Source organism: Aulonocara sp. 'chitande type north' Nkhata Bay, linkage group LG2, assembly GCF_057382095.1.
Source record: "Aulonocara sp. 'chitande type north' Nkhata Bay isolate Kocher_YH1m ecotype deep benthic linkage group LG2, A_spYH_male_GT1.1, whole genome shotgun sequence".
Lineage (NCBI taxonomy): Eukaryota > Metazoa > Chordata > Actinopteri > Cichliformes > Cichlidae > Aulonocara > Aulonocara sp. 'chitande type north' Nkhata Bay.
Genome location: NC_141345.1, coordinates 28,089,521 through 28,109,932, shown reverse-complemented (window position 1 = coordinate 28,109,932; position 20,412 = coordinate 28,089,521). Strand labels below are relative to the sequence as shown.

The following is a 20,412-nucleotide window of genomic DNA, read 5'->3' as shown; positions in this document are numbered from 1 at the left end:
GCCAAAGCACTTGCTCATAGGAGGTTATTATATTGTTGGGGGTTTTCTCTGTATTATTGTAGGGTCTTTACCTTAAAATATAAAGCGCTTTGAGGAAACTGCTGTTGTGATTTAGCGCTAAATAAACAAAACTGAATTTAACTGAATGGCTGAAACGGTGTATGTAAAGAAACTTTTAAACATTCTAAACAATGAATGAATGTTGTTGTAAATAACACTAAATGGACCACATTCATTAAATGTGCTTTACAAGCTACTTTACACGCAAACGGCAGCAAGCAATCTCTCAAGGTGACCGTTTGACCATCAGTTCAGAATCTTTTTCCATGAGGATCAAAGCACCACCAACTGAGTTTTTATTGAAAATGATTCATTTATTTATTTTGGCCTGAAAACATGACACTGGAAAAGTCAAAGAAATTCCCGTACATAAATTTTGCATCTGCTAACTAACAACCCCTGCAATCATCGTGCTATGTAACTAAAACATATATGCCCACTGGTTTGATGGAAAACCCTTCAGTATTTCCAAAAGGTATGCCAGCTCATCATCAAACTACTCAAATATCATTACATGGTTGAAGAGTCAGTCACAAAAATGTGTTTGTACTCATAAAACGAACCACGAAGAAGCAAATACAACTCAAGTCTGTTAATTTGTCCGTCAGTGTGGTATCAGCAGAGAGAGTATAAACGCTTGGTCCTTGGTGTGTGTGTGTATACGAGGTGGAAAAGTGTGTCTTCAATCAGACTCTTCCTCGGAGCTTGCAGGTGTTGACACCGCCTCTTCTTCTTCCTCATCGTCTGATTCCTGTTTAGAAAAAAGAAAGAAGAACTCAGTGTTTACAATCATGTCAGAACATGAAGGAGTGCTTTAGTCTAAATGAAGCAGTTTCACTATGTTTACATCAACAATTTCCATTAATTTAATGCGCAACGCTCAAGTTCTCTGATTGCTCTCTGCATCTGTGTTATCGAGAAGCGAATAAAGCACATTTCTTTACAGTTAACTCAAACTGCAGGCAAAATCTCAACTAAACAGGAAAAAGCAAGTCATCAAACACTGCCTCGTAGCTCTATCGCAAATATATTCTAACAGAAACTGCAAATATACACAGACATGTTCAAGAAAATTCTTAGTCTCCTCATTACTGTTTTCTTTGCATTTGGTTAAAAATGCAATATAGTGATACACAAGATAACAGGAGCTTTCATTCTCACACTCATTAGCTCTCTATTGCCTTCCCTCTCTCCTACCTGCCATCTTTTTAGTAAGCGGGGTGCTTCAGTTCCAGGTTTTCCCTGATACACTTCGTCCCGCAGCTGTCCCTCAATCAGCTAACGGGATTTAAAGGTTTCTCCTCCTGAAGAAAATGTCTACTTCTCACTGAGCAGCCATCAGTGTTTTGACTTTTAGCTAGATCAAACATTTCCATCGCATTGTGGTTTCTGATTAGGTAAAAGAAACTAAAAGTCATCCTACATCATTCAATAAGAGTCTGAGTCTGTTCTGTCTGATGACGGCATTTACAGTCACTGGATTTACCTTCTTCCTCTTGGACTTGCTCTTGTGGTCAGAGTCTGATGAACTCTCCTCGCTGGTCTCGATGAACTCTCGGCTCTTAAAGCTGTCGTTTCCTCCCCGCTCCTTGTCCTTGTCTGCTCCGGCAGACTTCCTTTTCTTATCGTCCTTTTTGCCTCCAGACTTTTTACTCTCCCTAATGGGTGAAAAGTGGAAGAAAATATAACAAATTTAGCCATTTTTCTGCATCAAGACTTCAAAAAAAAAAAAAACAAAAAAACAAAGAGTTGACTTATTTTGTTGCAGGCCTTACTTCCTGGGGCTGGAAGTTGCTCCTCCGCTCTCTTTGTATTCTTTCTTTGCTTTATCGTACTGTTTTTTCGCCTCGCCTGCCTTTGCTTCCCACTCCTACAGAAAACATTCTTTAGAGGTTTCTCTACACATTTATTCTGGTTAATTAACATACTTAAGTGGACAATAGATGCATTTTATTCGTGTGTATTTTTTTTTAAGTTAAAAAACCACAACTAAAGCAATTTCTCTTAACCCTCACCTGCTTCTCATCTTTGCTCAGCTGTCTCCACATCTCTCCCGCTTTCTTAGAGATCTCTGTGATGGAGATGCCGGGGTTGTCCGACTTGATTCGCTCACGGCTGGAGTTGAGCCAAAGCATATACGCACTCATTGGTCTCTTGGGTCCGCCAGCATCCTTCTGCTTCTTCTGCTCACATTGAAGATAAAAAGGAATTGAGTAAAGAAATGATTGAAACTGCACACCTTTATGTACAGTGGTGGCTTATTTTAGCCCTTCTCTCGCCTCTTTTCGTGGCTTTCTCTCTTTTTTCTCCTTCACCACTTTGGCTTTTTTGGCCTTTTTCTTCTTTGCACTCTCATCTTCGCTCTCCTCTCCTCCTTCACTGCTCTCGCTTGCTGAGGCATTGCTGTCATACCTGATTGAAGACAAGGAGACGCCAGTAGTGTTAATAAGTGTTAATAAGCTATCATATCATCCAACTACGTTTTAGGAGAGTCACGTACTCTTCTGCAATCTCTTCATCTTCCTCTCCAGGGTTGAAAGACTCATCTGAAGAGAAACAAGAAAAAAAGAAAAAAATATCACTATCCAACGTTCCCCATCTTCTGAGTATGCTCGCTATCCTGTCATATAGGCAGTCATTACTCACCACTTTCACCGTCTGATTCGTCGCTGTCGTTGCCCTCCTCCCTGATCTTGCCCTCAGCCTTCATCCTTTCCAAGTAAGCATCGTGTTGGTCATCATCTGAGTCGCTGTATTCATCAATCTTGCCCTTCATGCCCTGGAAATACACTACAGGGTCAAAAAACAAAACAAACAGACAAAAAACAAAAAACACAGTACCCACGAGCCTCTATCTACTCTGAGATAAAGTTAGCCACCTTTTCCTTATTGCTTAGTTCATTAGCAAAAAACAGAAAAGAAAGAAACATCCCACTAGGCATTACAGATATTGCAACTGCTGTTTTTTTCCAGCATGTTTAAAACCGCCAAATATTTAATGTACAGTGCTATTAAATCAGCCCGACACATGACTGCAACTTAACACATCACTTCGGCCCTTTTTGCTAAATAAATAACTTAATTATCAGAAGTAATTTCAGCTGATCGCATTTCTGTCACAAAGAGAATATAATGCAGGTTTAAAGGTTTAATCTGAGGGGGCAGCTAGCTTATTAAGAACAGGAAATGGGAAGAAAAACATTTTTCCTACGGAAAATTTTTAGCTTTTATGCCAACTTTTTTTCATTTCCTCTCTAGTTCTGCTGTTTTTACTGTTGTTATTGCACATTTCATGGTTTAAAACATGAATGTAGATTTTGGTTTGGAAAAATGAAGCCGCTGCAGAAGTGCCTAGAAACCTGCATTATTTGTGATGGCCACCAGAGGGCAATAGCTGTGGGGGGGAAGCGCACACATACAATAAAGATTTGAGATCCTATAGCAGCCTATGCGAAAACAGCTTTTTGACTCAACCTTTGAACACATTTTGCGAAATCTTCTTCACACCGTAGAAAATTGTGTTTAAAAATACCCTTAAATAGAAAAAAAAAGCAGTGTGTTTTTGAAGGTGTGGCTACCTTGTGACTAGCAGGTCTCTGCTGTACAAGAGTCAAATGCCTCTTTTCCACTAGTACCTACTCGGCTGGCTTTTAGAGTTTCCATCAGGTGGTGCACTTGGTACCAGGTACGAAAATGTGACGTCAAAAGACTGCAAGCCCCGATTGGCCAGTCAATGATGGCATTACTTGATGAGTCATGAAAGTGACTCTTTCAGGAAAGGGAAGAAAGAAAAAAAAAAAAGAAAAAAAAAAGAAGAACTTCCATTTCTGAAACTCTGCAACGAGGTAAATGGCTGCACAAAAATAAACACCGTGGTCCTCGAGTCTGAAACCCCCACCACAATGGAGCAAAAGGTATACTATCACCCCTAAGTCCTCCATTATTGTGTCGTGTTTGTGTCATATATAAATAGTGTTGCAGAGTTTCGGACGTGTTGCTATAATGACCATCATACTGCGATGGCACTCAATTGTAATGGGAAAAAACCCCACCAAAACAGAGTAGAGTGGAGTCAAGTCGGTACTTGTGGAAAAAAGGCACACAGTGTCACAAAGATCCACCACAAAATGCCCAGCTTTAAGCTTTAAGATGTGACTTCAGAAAATAATGGGTGATGTCATGGTGGCCATGCTCATCTTATCTAGAATTTTAGGTGGTTCAGGGCTTTTTTGGTCCATTTCTGAGGTCTTCAAACTTCTGGATGGACAAAAATTTAGTTTGCCAGGACATGGAAAGGGTTAACATGAGCCAAAACCATTGGACACTGTGATTCTAATCAATTAAATGACTCATGTTTGCATATAAAGTGAAGTATAAGACCACACAAAATCTTAGCTTAGCATCTTCTTCTTTAGCTTGAGGCTCGCTATGCTGTAATGCCATCCTGGAAATAAAATTCAAACTATTTTCTTCTTCTCCATCTGCACGCATCCAAGTCCACCAATCGACAGACAAACAGGGAGGCTGCTACTTGAACACCAACAGGAATTAGAGAGGAGCTCCATTAATTTTCATTGACCTCTGCTGACCCCATCACCACAGAAACAGATGGGATGGCCTCGTTGAAAGAAGCTCATATATGTCAAAGACCATTGTAGGTAATGCAATCAGCGTCGCCTTTGTAAGGCAGCAGTCTTGATGACAACTGTACTCAGTGTTAAAGCACACCAAAAGCCCCCAGGCCACACATTAGTCAGCACAATGCAAACACACACACACAGAACGCGCACACACACACAGAACGCGCGCACACACACAGAACGCGCGCACACACACACCAACCCAAAGAGGTATTGGTCAGCGCTCCCTCACCTCCATGTCCCATGATTAGTCATAAATCACTCAAAATATCTCAGGTTCAACAGCAATCATATTGGTAATGTCAAACCAAATCAAGATCATTGGACGCCATCCTCAGAACACGCACACACATACCAGCAGCACGCCATGCAAGCAGGAAATCACTCCAGACCAATAAAATCAAGTGCCTAATCCACACGTGACGCCCATGACCATACCCACCTTCTTCTACAGGTGTACAAGGACAAACACAAAGGAGAAGGGCAACAAGCATCAATATCGGGGATAGAAATATGATCAAACTTAATGTACAAACTGAGAGGCGTTTCAGTGACTTGTGCATTACCTCTTTGAAACCTCTGTTCTTGATGTTGAGCTTCTTAGCATTAACAAAGTCAAAAAGTTTGCCGTACTCCTCTCTAGAAGGGAAAGAGACAAAGTAGGAGTTATTTATTTTAAATTAATTAGAATGGCTTAACAATATGATCAAAAACCAAATGTCTCACAAGCCTCAATTCAGCATCTAAAACTGCAGAGCTTCCCCTGCCCTGCAATGGGATGGCTCTGAAGCTGAATGTCCTTAAAATAAAAGAACTCATAATGGACTTCAGGAGGCACAGACAGGTCCACTCCCCTCTGATTATAAATGGAGAACGGGTGGAATTTGTCTCCACCTTTAGGTTTATGGGCACTCATGCCGATCTTATCTGGACCCATAACACAAACGCGGTGGTAAAGAAGGCCCAACAGCGGTCCTGAGGAAGAATAACCTGGACCAGAAGCTGCTGCAAATTTTCTGAATTTCATAAGTCATGTTGTTTAGACCCTGTGGCAAAAGCAGCACCCACTGTGTTAACCTTTCCAATCTGCTCCCATATGAGAAATGCATTATCACCAATTTAAATGTGAAAACGGTTCCTTCTCTGAAGTTCGATTCTCATTTGAATATACTACTGTCAAAATCAAGCCTCAGCTGTCCACATGCAATCTTGAAACATTAACATGCTTTTACAACATATTGTCTCGTTTTGATTACGGCAATGCAATGCACATGTCTCCATTTCTCGACTACAGCTGGAGTAAAATGCTCTCGCTTGATTTTTTAAATCAGGTTAAAGCAAGTAAGAGCACATAAGCCCAATTTCAGCTTCCCTTCACTGGCTTCCAGGTCATTTACAAATCGATTTCAAAACCCTTTCATTTGTTTTTAAGTCTCTTAATGGTGGTGCCCCATCGTTTCTTTTTCTGATCCAGCCAAATGTCACACTGGTTCTCTCAGTCAGTAGACCAGCAAACCTGTGGTTTGCCATTGCACATCAAGCAGGCTCCTTTTCTTGTTGTTTTTAAATCCCTTAAAAGCACACTTTTACTCCCTGGCTTTGAACCCAGTGTGAGATGTTGACTGTGATTTTAAGTTATATTTTATGTACTCCTTTATTGTTTCACTTCTACAGCTCTTTTGTGTTTGGTGTCTGTTACCTTTTGGCCTGTGCTTTATTTCCTTTATTTATGGTTTTATTTTTCAGCACAATGGTAACCTCTGTTGTTGTTTATAAAAGTGACATTATAAATATGTAGTATGGCAAGTTGTGCTGATGGACAACGATGTCGATGATGGCTCAGCTGTCTCCATTGGTCAATTATGATATAGGTTCAGATGCCAAAATATGGAGACCCTTGTCCACCATTAATGCATTCAATTAAGATATGATATTCATAATAACATGAATCTGTCTCAATCCATCTCAATATTGCTTCATATTTCATCTCCACATATACTCATTTGTAAGACATTTCACTGGCGATCCCACATGGGGACAATCAGACCATGGCAATCACCCAACCCTAGAGTCATCCATAGGAAATGCTCATCCTCCTCCATATTTTGGCACATGAACCTATATCATAACTGAGCTCCTGTCTGAGCAGTACAGTGCTGGCAAAAGCTATAAACAAAATAAAAACATGGTATTAGCAAGATCTAAATTTATGAACAACATCCTTGCTTCAGAATCTGAAATTACCTACTGTCCTTCTTTTGATGGGAATATAACCCTCCGTGTAGGCACTTAACTTAGGTTCCAGCAGCTTCATGTTAAGCTTGAGTTTTGTAGTATATGGCACAAAATGAAATGAAAGTCTGACAACTCTAATGCAGATGATGACTTTTAGTGCTTGGAAGGATCATGTTACATTAGTGGCGATAAGATGGAGATGCTGAATCAGCAGAGTGGTCAATGCAAACAGCCAGAAACCAAAATGGATTTACTCTCATCCTCTAAAGTGAGTTATTAGAAGAAGAAAAAAAACCCACACAATGTGAACGAGTGTGCCAGAGTGAAAATCATGCCCAGACTTGTATATGAATGAATATTCCCCCAGCATGAAACACATATCCAGGATACCTTTGTGTTTTTATGATAGGTCTGCTCCTGTTAACAAAACCTCTCAATGCTCACCTCTCAATGCTGCTAAAAGTGTACTGGTTCCCTTGCTTGGTCTCAATCTCAAAGTCAAAAGAACGTGTTGTGGTGGTGCCTCTGGCAAAGTTGACACAAGAGATCTCTTCAAAGCGCAAGTGAACAGGGGGCTTGTGGACGTAGATGAAACCCCTTTCCAAAGGATAGAGGAGGCCTGAGGATGCCTTGTAGGAGCAGGTGATGCACTGGGCTCCTGAGTGTCTGAGGAGGAAGAGATCAACGCCCAAAGAGTGACACAGTTATACTTAATTTTGAAAAAGAAAAAAAAAAAAAAAAAAACAGTGTTTTTGAAAAACAGAAGTATATGAGATGCCTACCCTTGGAAGTTTCCAGGTACTGTGATTTTACGGTTGACCAAGGCCTTCATCACCCTGCTCACCATCTCATAAAGAGATCCTGACATGAACTTACTGAGTTTACCCTCAAAACGACGCTCCACATCTTCTCTGTGACACACATGGGAAAGAACAAAGTTTAAAACCTTAAAATTAAGTTTTGAGAGTTTCTAAATGATGCAAAGAACTGTTTCTACTGACACTACTGACTCAGACCCTTGGTTCCCCCTAGTGGACACACGCTTTACAACATTATTCTTCAGTCAAAATTAGCTGAAGCCAATCTAGGTCTAGATGCACTCACTCGCTCATGTTGAGGGTTAGGCTAATATCTTCTTCCTTGGAGAAGAGCAGAATGAGAAAGTGATAACGTGTCTGCCCCTGCTTGATAGGAGGATCCAGACTGATCTATAAAGAAAACAAAAACGCCACAAAGAGAAAGCAGGTCAGAAAATGGGAGCATTAAATGCTAACACTGTCAACAATAAAAGTCACACAGAAAAGTTCACATACCACAAAGAACATCTGCCTCTGATCCTTGTGTGGCAGCAGGAAAAGACGGAGGACGGTGGTGTAGGGAATCTTGTAGTCGAACGTTTTACCGTGCAGGTGAAGAAATGTCGGGTAGATACGGATGTCATATCTGAAGAAAGGAAAGTTAACTGGTTAACTCCTAATGTGAATAACTAACTAATGTGAATCATATAGTGAGTTCATAAGTGTGACTTCATGAAAGTGCAAGGTTTATGCACGCTTTATCCAAATATACAAAGGCCATTTTATTATTAGGTATATCAGCCTAACTGCTTGTTAACTCCAATATCTGAACAGCCAATCACCTGGCAGCAACTCAATGTACTTCTGCATGTAGACAATGTCAAGATGACCTGCTGAAGGTCAAAGGTAAAAAAAAAACAACAACAATTCCCTGGTGTGGTTGGTCTCAATTTCTGCTGCGACATTTGGGCGTTATGGTCAAAATTTGGTGTAAACAACCTTTAAGAATGGATCCAGTCTGCCAGTTCAGGCTAGTGGTAGTGTAACAGTACGGGAATGTTTTCTTTGTACAATTTGGCTCCCTTAGTATCAAGTACGTTCAATATAGTGATAAACTGGCCAATTTTTTGGTTTAAAATCAAATCAGAAAATCGGTAGGTGACTGGATTTGGGTGCTCAAATGTCAATCTTTTACCTTCCTCTGGGTGTAAGACACTGCAGCTCTTTGAAGATACACACAGCGTCTCCTGTAGCTTGGATCACATCAGCCTTAGATAACACATTCTGGGCAAATGCCTGAATGAAAACACACAGTTTTAGAACTACTGTAAACAAAAACAAAGAAAAGCATAAAGAAACCAAACAAACAAAAAAGCAGAAGTAAAGCATCCTTTGTCACCTCCACGGGGTCTTGCCGTTCATCAGACTGACTGGGTGGGACGTAGAATCGGACCTCCATAAGGGAGACTTCTGTGTCGTCATTCTGGTGAAACTCCAGAGTGACTTCGTTCTTCCCTGTGGCACACTGGGAAACGTTGGACAGTGGGATCTCAAACGCTGTGTTGTCATTGACTTCGAAGGATAACAGTGGCCCTGTGAAAGGCAGAAACAAGACAGTTAGGAGAGAAACAACTGACCTCATCTTCAGAGCTCTCTGAGTTGATGTTAAACAGCAAACTAATCTTAAATTGACTGTTGATTTTCACCTCACTTATCATCATCAATATTTCAGACATTATTAGTGCAGTGATTCTGAAAAATTTACCTGAAAACTTGGCCGTTCCCCAGTTCCAGCCCTTCACACACATGTCCTTCTCTGTCAGCTCCACCTTGTAGTTGGCCTTGAAAAACTCTGAAATCTTCTCAAAGTCCTGGTGGGGTGAGCAGAAAGAATAACAGTGGGAAAAAAGGTTGACAGAAGAGAAAGAGGTGAAAACAAAAGGAAGAGAAAGCCTCAAAGTTAGCAATGCCGTCAAAGCACTGGCTCCACATGGGTCAAAGCTTATAAAAACACCACCTAAGAAGAAGGAGGAATGGGATAATTAATCACAACGCAATTGTAACTATGTCCGCCGTTTGGGCCTCTTGGGAACACAGGAGATGAATGTAATCCATCCACCCTCTCTGTCTTCTTTCCCTCTACACCACCACTGACAATCAGCCTGTTTATTTATCCTGCAGGACCCCTTACAACTGGAAAGAAATCACACAGAGCGACAAACACATGGTCAATCACACACTCTCTCTCTCCCACACACACACACACACACACACACACACACACACACACACACACACACACACACACACACACACACACACAGAGTCCCAGTAGTGCAAACACATGTGGAAGTGATTATGGTGTGTGAGTGTGTGTAAGGTAGAATGAGACTCTGTGGGAAACCGAATTTACGCACCTGGATATCTGCCTGTCCATGAGGTTATTACAGCCAATTAGAGCCCAGAGATTCAGAATTGTGTGTTTGTGTGTGTGTGCGTTGAAGTTCATCAGCATGTTTGTTGACCAGCATTAAGGCATTTTTTAGATAGGAGAGCAGGCGCAAGCAGATGTGTAAATTCATAAAATCAGAGTTTGTGCAAGTTCTCATCTCCTCGATGAAGCTTTGGCAGATTTGTTACTGCCCAGCTCATGAAGTTATAATAAACACAGACCACCAAAAGACAGACACACACACACACACACACACACACACACACACACACACACACACACACACACACACACACACACACACACACACACACACACACACACACACACACTCACCCAACATGACCACCCTGTCTGCCTTTTATTAGTACATTTTCAATCCCTGCTTTTCCAAAAGCCTTCATCCACTTTGTTAAAAGATTACTTTCATTATGTCAGTTGGATATTTGCTTTATACAGTTTACTAAGACTAGGCTTAAAAAATAAGTACGGGAAAAAAATTAGAGTTAACCGAAACTATTTCAAACAATGTATTACAGAACTAAGTAAAATAAAATAAAAATGTAGAGCTAAATCTCTTTAATTTGACTCCGTCATTGTGGTCAAATCTTTCATCATGGCCAGTCTGATGAGGTGGTTTGGTGGTTATGTTTATTGAGACTGGGATGTCTACATGACTGTGAGTCAAGTGTTTGTATTGCAACTCCTGTTCTCAACTTCTCCCTGGGAAAAAATGAAAAAAAAAAAAAGTAAAAACATACCCATAGTAGTAATAATGATTATGATTATAATAATAATAATAATAATAATAATTAAGATATCTTTAGTGTAAAATCTAAACAAGCAAACTCTGGAAACAAAGACTAAACTGAGTAAAAAGTGAAAATTACAACTATTATATAAGAATCCCCCCCTTGCCATTTTCTTCATTTAAGATCTTTTCATAAGGAGCTCTTGTACAGCTGTCAAGCAGCTGTATAAAGTACTGTCAACATCTGGACTGAAACCTCAAATACTTGAAACAACCACTCAAACAAGATTATTTTAAACGGAAAAGAAAAAGTGAGCTTTCAATTAGGACCGAACCTAACAATTATTTTATCATTGATTCCTGGAACAATAAGGATTAGGGCCGCCCTCCAAAAACATTGTACCAACTAATCAGTTGATGACAAGAGTCTTGTTTTTGTTCGGTTGTGCACAGTCAAGTCCACCACAGGAAGTGGCTACAGAAAGACATCGACCGTTCATCGATGCAGTTACAGGCGGGATGTCGAGGCTTCTTTTGAGGAGGTAAAAGACACTCAAGAATGTCCAAACTCTGCAGGCATCATTTGTCAACATTAAACACGGTTTATCTAACATTAGACAGTCAGCATCTTGCTTCTCTAACATCAGACACAAAGTTTCCTCATGAAGCACAGAGCGAGCGCTCTGTTTTTTTAAAGGCTTGCTACTATCTTACTTTTATGTGCTATGCAATGTTGCCCTGCATTAACAACGTTACTTAAAAGATTTTCAGCCCTGAAACGATTTTGACATAATCAAAAACAACATAGATTGAAACGAATAAATTAATGTCAAACTGCAAGACCTTTACTATTATAGTCTGTTTAAAAGGTTTAAACTTAAAACATTTGTATTTGATTTGGATCTTTGTGTTTGATTTGGCACAGACTTTGCCAAAATCAACTAGCCTTGCAATCCCCCTACGATTGGTTTTACATGCATTTATAAATACATGTTTTTAAGCACGTGTGGCTCAATCATGTTTATATGTAGGCACCATCAAAGGCCAATTTTAAACCAGGAAAAATCCTGTAGGAGGTACAAAGACTAAGCAACTCATTATTTGAACTAACAGCTGGCAGAAAAACCTTTGGGCAGTGCTAGTTTACGCTATAAAATCTCAAAAAGCTGCAAAACAACAACATAAATACTGAGGTGTTGTCTTGCTCTATCCTAACACACAAACAAGCTGCGTTAAAACAATACTGAGCTGTGATTTAAACGATTAACTACCTATGAATTGTTTCTGTTACCTGTCAAACTATTTCAACTTTACATGCAGGGTGGAAGCCTTTAGTACCTGACAGTTTGACGCATGAGGCCTAAACACTTTTGAACCCCAATAGTAAAATGCATCCACAGTGGGCTGCTGCATACATTCAACACCACACTCGCAATGTCAGCAACAGCGTTATGGGCCAGCTGCACTCTAAACATGTGAGTGACATGAACATAAGTGAAATCCATGCTTTTCTACACCTTCTGCTCCTCCACATGACAGTTACAGGTCAGCTATATAACAGACTATCTGGCAAAGATTCACCATCTTGCTCAAGAACGCTTCACAGGGACAAATGAATCAAAGAGTCTGCTCCGCACGCCAGCAGCTAAACCTCCAGCCAATTCTCGATTACCGACACTAACCGTGGGATAATAAACAATGACATCACGGCCTGCGCTCCAGGTTGAGAGGATCCATCTTGAAAAAAAATACGCTGATTAACCCCAGGAGACAGCCGCAGACTCCAGGTTAATACCCGCTCCTCCATCTCAGAGTTGTACTTGTGTGTTGACATTCCCCACACACTCAGAGCAGCAGGGAAAAGGCAGAGCAGGGGAAAAAAAATGGAGTGATAAAAAACAAACACGACCACAATTTTTTCTTGTCTGTTTTCTGAGCCAAATTGTTTCAGTGGATTGATATAAACACTGACTCACATGAGCCGATGATTACACTGTTTATGGAACACACATGCTCGTGCTCGTTTCCCTCATTAATCCCATTAGGAGCTTCGGGGAGAAGAGCAGATTCATTCGCATACTTCTGACACACACGCACCCTCAAGTGGTGGCATTTTCGCAAGATGGTAGTGTTTTTCCTGAGGAAATGTCAGACAGGGAATGGAAGTTGTTTATCAGAGGTCCCCTTGCTTGGGTTACATCCCTGGCTATAAACACAGCGCTGAATAAACCAGCAGTGTGTGTCACTCTGAAATATTCCACTGCTGCCTTGTTCTCCTCCAAGTAAGGTAACAATTATTTCCCAGAAACGGAGAGAAAAGATTTAGATCCCAGGAAAAAAAAAAAAAAAGGAAGAGAGAGACAAACTTCAGAGACTGATCAGAGATATGAACCACACACACACTTACCCAAATCTACAAAACAACCTGGAGGCATGCAATGTGCATCCAGAACTCACCGTGTCCCTGAAGCCATCATATTTGTAGACGTGTCCCGTGCTGGTGCCAAGTTTGATGCCATGGCCTAAGCACACCCGCCTCCACTGGGCCAAATTGAGCTCGCTGGCAGGGATGCTATCCACCTTCCCCGTCTTGCTGCTCTTATAAACCACATTCTGCTTGCTGAAACGCAGCCGTCCGTCATTCTGCAGCGAGATATTGAAAAATGAAAAACTCAAATATTTTATACATAAACTAAAAAACACTGGTTACAGCTTTCCAAATGGGAGCTTGCTCACATCATAACATTTATTTTTTAAGTTTGATGATTAGTTTAGATTTAGATTAATTTACAAAACCAAAATCCAGATCTTCTTATTGTTTCCGTACTCGTGGGCATGGATACCCTCTTTACAATAGTGATTTTACAAGAAAAAAAAAAGAAGAGTAAATGTCTTTTCAGCAAAACAAAAATTCCACAGCTGAGCCGAGGACAGTTTCATTTTTTTTCACACTCATGGCTAAGAGTCAATGCTAACAGCATTTAAAGGCATCTTATTTTTACTAGGTTGTGTAATGATACAATAATACAGTGCCATAGAAAATAATTTTCCCTGTTTCTGACTTCTTAGTATTTTGTCACATGTTTCAGATCACCAAATTGTAACATAAGATAAAAAAAAACATAACCCAAGGAAAGACAAAATGCAATTTTTAAAATGATGATTTTAATTATTAAGAAAAACAAACAAAAAACTAAAATATCCAAACATATCTGGCACATCGTAAATCATGAATTAACTGCGATTAACCACATTTTTTGGAGAGCTGAGTTCAATGCCACACCAAGGCCTGATTACTGCCAGACCTGTTTACTTAAGAAATCACTTAAATAAAACCTGTCTGACAAATCGTAGTTGCCTAAAAGATCCAAAAAGCGACACATCATGCTACAGTGAACAGATGAGAAACGAAGTAACTGACATCTATAAGTCTGAAAAGGCTTATGAAGTCATTTTAAGACTTTGGGACTCCAGTGAATTACAGTGAGAGCCATTATCTACAAATGGAGAAAATCTGGAACAGTGTTGAACCTTCCCAGGTGTGGTTGGACTATAAAAATTACTCCTAAAGTGCATCAATGACCCATCTAGTAGGTCACAAAAGAACACCCAGAGCATCATCTAAAGAATTGCAGGCCTCACTTGGCTCAGTTAAGGTCAGAATTCATGACTGAACAATAAAAAAAGAAAAGAAAAAAAGAGACAAAAATGGCATCCTTGGGAGCGTTACAGGGTGAAAACCACTGTTGACCAAAAAGAAAACGAAGGCTCCTCTCACGTTCGCCAAAAACATCTTGATAATCCCCCAAGACTTTTAGGAAAATATTCGGTGGATTGACCACACAAAGGCTACCCTTTTTCACTTTTTACCAGAGACTCCTTAAGGAGAATGCCCATCTAAAACAGCACATTTGTGACTGAAAACCTTCCAGTGTGGCAGATAAAACAATACTGCACAATTATTGCTCCCAAGCAGGGCACAACCAGTTATTAGGTTTAGGAGGTAATTGAACCAGGGCCAGGCAGGTTTGGGTGGCTTTGTTTCCCTTAATAAATGAAATCCTCATTTTAAAAACTGCATTTTATTTTAAATTTACTCAGGTTATCTTTCTCTAATATTGACATCTGTTTGAAGATTTGAAAAATCTGAGTGACACAAATAGGCAAAAAACAAAACAAAAAAAGAAATCAGAACTGCAATTAAGAGCACAGGAGCTGATGTTTGCCTGCGATGCCACTTCAAAAGAGACTGTAATGAAGACCTGAAAGAATTTGAGAGCAGAGCTGCTGGGTGAAGATACTTACCCAGGAGCCTTTAACCTCCTGGTAGATCTCGTTGAACTCCAGTGTGTCTCCCATTTTGGCTACAGGCGATGACTGATGCTCTACAGACAGACAGAGACGGAAGAAACGGCACTAAATACAACCAAACATCTACAACGAGGCCTGGCTTTAAAACCATTCCCAGATTGTGGCAAGGTGGGGTCTGCATTTTGTTGTTGCTCCTCACGGTGGGAAAGTAGTGTGGTGTTGATGAAAACATGAGCAAGCACGCAGCGACTGAGCCAAAACACCCGAGAGGCAGAAAGCAGCCATCCTGTGAGTGTGCAAACTGTAAAAGCAGCTTCGTGTTGAATTTGGGTCTTTTCGTGTTATTTAATATTTCCGTTTATTAGTGTTTAAAAAACTGAGTGAAGTTCTGAGCCAGCTAACAGCTAACTATGAACAATTAAAAGAAAGCTCTGCCCGGCGAAAGTTTACGAATATCGTTATCTTATGGCGTGAATGTGTCAGCGACAGTTGGGTCTTTGTGTTTCTCGAAGCAACCCTTAACTATCATCCATGCTGCGCCACTAACAATAGCTAGGCTAACTTCAACTGCACAGGGTACGCTTCTTTTATACAACGATGTGGGACAGTTTCCAACTGAATCCTCAAATTGAATACGGCACGCGCTAGAACGCCGCCCGCTCGGGCTGGTCCTAAGTTAAAATCCAGCGCTCCATCAGCACTAGGCCGGTAAAAAGAAATCATGTAAATATTTGGGGTTATTGTAACAAACGACGTCACTCAAAGTAATTAATTGTGCGCCACGCACTCCCTCGTTGCTTATACATATCAAAAAATTAATTTCTATAGAAGCGAGAATGCAGAGTTTTAAAAAAAATCAGGTCTTACTGTGACAGTGCTCAGCAGCTTCGCCTGTTTTCCCGCGTGTAGCACCGGGAGCTAGTCACAGGAAACACTCATACGGTGGCTCGTATTTGCTTCCGGTTTTGAGACGTTACCCCCCTCTTCCTTTGAATCACTGAGGTGTTTGGTGGGTAGTAAATTACAAGGATTTGAAGTGGTTTGAAAGCTGAGGTCTGTGTGAAACTTGGACAATAAAACAAAAAAGCCCAAAAACATTTTGTTACGGAGTCTGCGCAGGACAGAATGCGTTGCAGTAACCGCTCATCACCACTGGGTGGCACAGAGCACAGGTAATGAAGCTAGTATGGCAGCCTTTACTTAGTGCCAAAAGGTTTAATAACATAGTATTAAACACAAACTATAACAATACTGATGGGTTTATTTTTTAATAAATTACAAAAAAGAGTCAAATAGGAATATTGCATCATTCTAAATAGTTATTTAGACTCTTATAATACGACATATGGACAGAGATAGGAAGGCCCCGGATCAAATAGGCTAGTACGCATGGTCCAACAAACCTTATTGAAAACCTTAAGGCAAAAGGCACAGTTTGGCCTTTATTTCGTTTTAAATCAATTTAAGAAAATGCAACATAAGGCAACCAAACAGAAATCGGCCAAATAAATGAACCCTCTTCCCCTTCAAAACAGGGCCTCGGCAGGCCTGAATTAAATCGGGGCGCATTTAAGGCCCTTATCGTTTGAGGTGAGTTTAAAAGTGCATTTTCACATTCTCACACACACACACTCTCTCTCTCTCTCCCTACATCAGCACACGAGGCTGAAACAAACCGCCGAAGCTTTTGGCAAAGTCCTTGAGGACCCCCTCCTCCGTCTCCTCCACCTTAATCCAGCCTTGAGGATACACTGTCAGTCCGTATAACTAGACTACTTTATTCAACCACATGAACCGGTGGGCCTGACGGATTTTGGAATATCTCAGCGATTACGAAAGAATTTTACTTGGATCCGGGACAAATAAGAGTATCAGCAGCGGTGCTTCGGGGCGCGATACGGTGCTGCATGCCACGGGCTGATGTTCTGGCTGGCACGCTGAGTGACAGCTGGAGGTGAGAGAAGAAGATCCAGAATAATCTCACTGTCAATAAAAAACTAAGAGCTGAGGAATGGAGGGAGAAGAAAAGAAGCGCGGGACAAGCAAGCAAACACTTGCCTTCATTCTCCCGCAAAGAAACAGAAAGGAAAAAAAACAAAACAGGCGTAATGTTTTTAGACGCAATTATTTCCTTTATTATTTGCGCCCCAGTTTAATTAAAATACAGCCTTGAATTTTTTTGTTATGTTATTTCACTTTATTTGAGATTTTTGTGCAATATTATTAGGCCTACTTTAAACGAATAGATTTAATGTACATTTTTAAACTAATTTGGTCTCTGCGTAAAGAGGACAAAAGAGAAAAAAAACATTTCGACTGTTTGGTAATTTATTTTTTACTCCAAGTGGAAGCGTAAATGCTTAGTTAAATGAATAATGATAATTATTATTGTAATAAAAGGGAAAAAGAGAGAAAACATCTAATTCGTTCCGTATTTCCCGGACGATTTGAAGGTCACGCTGGCCTCAGCTGAACGGATCAAATCGGACTCGCACCTTGTTAAAAGGAAGCAGATTTAAGATCAAACGGCCGCGCTTACATCGGGTTCCCGAGGATGACGAGAGGAGAGAGAGGAAGAAATGAGTTGTGACAAGTCTCGTGGTTCAGCGGGTCTGTCAAGTTGAGCCGTGATGCGTCAACCCGGTGAATCACCACCATTTACTGAAGAGGAGGAGGCGGATAACGAAAGAAGAAGAAGGAGAAGAAGAGACAGGGATGTGAAGGAGGGGAGGAAATAAGTGGAAAGGGTAGAAAAAGAGGAGGAGGAGGTACAAAAAGGCTCCGCCGTCATTCAGTCTGTCGCACAGACCACACGCACCATAGTCAGCGGATCGTTAATATTTCAACTGAATGTAACAAATATTTCACTTTAAATGACTGGATCGGCATCACCTGTGTTTCACTTTATCTTCTCCTGAGCAGATTTTATTGAGCCGATTAGACGAAAAATAAGAAAAAGGTTTGCGGTTCTGTTTAATCTCCAAGAGGAGAGAGGAGATCATTATCGGGTTCTTTCTGCGCTTAGTGGATGAACTTCTGAGAGCGCACCGACGTGGATAAAAGGATTTGAGGAAAATGAGGAGATTCTGCGGAGGTAAGACCATGAATCTAAAACCTTTTATGGAGGGATGATGGGAAAAAGAAAAACTTTGTTGCCAGACAGAGTAAAATTACAGTGGAATTAAGTGGAATTTCCTTTTTTTAAAACATTTCTTTCTTTTACACTTAAACGTTTGCTTTATTATTTAATAATTTGTTTTGCCTTGCATCTTCAATCATGATTAAAAGTTGTGGCAAAAGCGCCGAGTTTGGATATTTTAGTGCGTAATCCCCGCAAATATGATCCTTTCCTGTGTAGCCTAAGGGTTTAACATGCGCACGTTTCTTCCACTTAAAACCAAACATCAAATTATCCCAAATATCAAAACAGTTTTTTTTTATAATACTGGAAAGAAATCACATAATTTAATTTTTTAATATTTATTTTTCTTGTTGTTATTTTAAATATAAAATGAATTTAAAGGTTGTTGTGAGTCATCTCTTCACATTTGGAAATTACTGGTGAAGGAGCACACGTGGGTTTAGTGGTCCATCATCCAATTCTCTGAGGGTTATCAGAAAAAAAAAAACAAACACAGTAAAAAAAAAAAAAAAATGAATGGAGCGAAAATATAGGAAATGTAATTATAGGGTAATTTGGTGTTAAATATCCATGTGAGAGGGATGGCAGGAAGAGAGAAGGAAAAAAAGAGCGAGAAAGGCTGAAAAATGTCTGTGAGAGCGAAAGATGGATGGGGAGGGGTCTTATTCACAGTAAAAGGGAAAAAAATGACTCGGGTTGAGGGGGTCAGATGCAGCTAAAGCTCCTGTCTAGTTAACTGTCACTGATATGACAAAGTACATGATTCACGTTAGTCACACACACACACACACACACACACACACACTTTTCCCCTGGGACCACTGGTGCGGCTGCTGCTCCATGTCTAGGAGACGAAGGGAAGAGGAGAAGTGAAAGAAGAAGGAAAGATAAGCAGCTACTGAAGGATGGCCCATGACGAAATGATGCTCTCTGTCCCGTCTTGAGTCTCACGTCAGGTATAGTGTAACTTTAGAAGGACAATAAACAGAAAGCTGACTACAGAACAAACCGATACTTGGAGCAAATAAATACACAGAAAGCTCGGCTGTCTTTGTCTCACACACACACACACACACACACACACACACACACACACACACACACACACACACACACACACACACACACACACTTTGAATTTATCTTGTCACAGATGCACAGATACACGCTTTTCCTCATCACTGTCTGACTTTTGCGTACACACACGCAGACAAAGACTTTTATTGCCCCAAGGCTTGAATTAGTGTCAGTGTGTTTCAGATAAAAGCTTTAGTATGTGCTGGACCCATTAACTCCAAAATGCTGGTTAAAAAGGACAAAACAAAGTCAGGGTGAAAAGAAAGAGAGGTAGGGATAAATGGAGAGAGAGAAGAGGAGGTGGAAAACAGGATAAAGTGAGCCTTTCACATCTTTTTATTCGCTGCAGCGCCATCCCCAATTCTTCACGGTATACGTGAACGTCAGGAAGATGTGTGTGGAGGGGGAGAGAGACAGATAAAAGTAAATAGAGAAGGAGAGAGGGAGAAGGAGGAACTGGCGGTAGAGGGGTTAATGCAGTGCAGATTGACAGAAGTTAGCAGCACCCAGAGGGAAAGAGAGCGGAGAGAGCAGGGGGGGACTGATATAAAATGAGTCGGTCACGCTTTGAACAGTTACACATGCTGTTTACATTTTTCCCAAATTAACATGGCCCCTCGCTTCACAAAACTCTCCCTCACCGGCTCCCTCGTGCTCCCCTCCACCGACCCCTTTTCCTCTTCCTCCTCTTCTTTCCCTCCGTCTATCCTTCAAGGCTCCAAAATATCTTCCTCACTTCCAGAAAAAAAAAATTGCAGTAAAACAAACAAACAAAAAAAATCTGTCTTTTATATCCTATTAAAGTAACCAATCGCCAAGTTTTAGTGTATGTGTAGCCAGTATTTTAAAGTTACAGCGGTTCTTTTAGGTTTTTGTCACATTGAGCGACTATTTAACAATGCGTCGTATAAGAGAAACGCATAAACACTTCAGCTGGAGTGAGTAAT

The 20,412-nt window shown here is 40.6% G+C and overlaps 2 protein-coding genes across 6 annotated transcripts in view; one reads left to right on the top strand and one right to left on the bottom strand.

Annotated features, from left to right (window-relative positions):
- Nucleotides 1-353: 353 nt before the first annotated feature.
- ssrp1a (structure specific recognition protein 1a) lies at nucleotides 354-16,268 on the bottom strand. 3 transcript variants are annotated; one of them, XM_086315483.1, is made up of 18 exons: nucleotides 16,114-16,267; nucleotides 15,241-15,320; nucleotides 13,393-13,578; nucleotides 9,498-9,603; nucleotides 9,132-9,325; nucleotides 8,928-9,028; nucleotides 8,249-8,378; nucleotides 8,040-8,143; nucleotides 7,718-7,846; nucleotides 7,380-7,601; nucleotides 5,267-5,339; nucleotides 2,707-2,839; nucleotides 2,561-2,606; nucleotides 2,340-2,472; nucleotides 2,076-2,243; nucleotides 1,836-1,930; nucleotides 1,547-1,718; nucleotides 354-811 (listed from the first exon to the last, which is right to left on the bottom strand). In XM_086315483.1, exons 2-18 carry the CDS (start codon nucleotides 15,292-15,294, stop codon nucleotides 743-745), a joined length of 2,115 nt encoding a protein of 704 aa, XP_086171609.1. In that variant the 5' UTR covers nucleotides 15,295-15,320; nucleotides 16,114-16,267; the 3' UTR covers nucleotides 354-742. The 3 variants fall into 3 exon arrangements, with proteins under 3 accessions (XP_086171609.1, XP_086171628.1, XP_086171619.1); XM_086315493.1 differs by lacking the exon at nucleotides 354-811 and adding an exon at nucleotides 924-1,449 and having other exon boundaries at nucleotides 16,114-16,268; XM_086315502.1 differs by lacking the exons at nucleotides 13,393-13,578; nucleotides 15,241-15,320; nucleotides 16,114-16,267 and adding an exon at nucleotides 12,618-12,766.
- The window catches only part of clcf1 (cardiotrophin-like cytokine factor 1), an 18,644-nt gene continuing 13,512 nt past the window's right edge, over nucleotides 15,281-20,412 (top strand). The window contains exons 1-2 of one of the 3 annotated variants that reach the window (XM_086315523.1): nucleotides 15,307-15,414; nucleotides 16,903-18,340. In XM_086315523.1, coding sequence (XP_086171649.1) covers nucleotides 18,322-18,340 — 19 coding nt within the window. In that variant the 5' untranslated portion in view covers nucleotides 15,307-15,414; nucleotides 16,903-18,321. Of the gene's footprint in view, nucleotides 15,415-16,902; nucleotides 18,341-18,902; nucleotides 19,345-20,412 lie in introns of those variants that run through there. The other 2 variants (XM_086315514.1, XM_086257703.1) reach the window with 2 other exon arrangements.

What these genes read in the sequence shown, in the direction of transcription:
- ssrp1a (XM_086315483.1), bottom strand. Translation starts at nt 15,294, where the DNA reads ATGGGAGACACACTGGAGTTCAACGAGATCTACCAGGAGGTTAAAGGC. An exon ending in AGGAGGTTAAAGGCTCCTGG is followed by an intron (nt 13,579 to 15,240) that starts GTAAGTATCTTC and finishes ATCTCGCTGCAG; the next exon opens with AATGACGGACGGCTGCGTTT. An exon ending in AGAGAAAGCCACGAAAAGAG is followed by an intron (nt 2,244 to 2,339) that starts GCGAGAGAAGGG and finishes CAATGTGAGCAG; the next exon opens with AAGAAGCAGAAGGATGCTGG.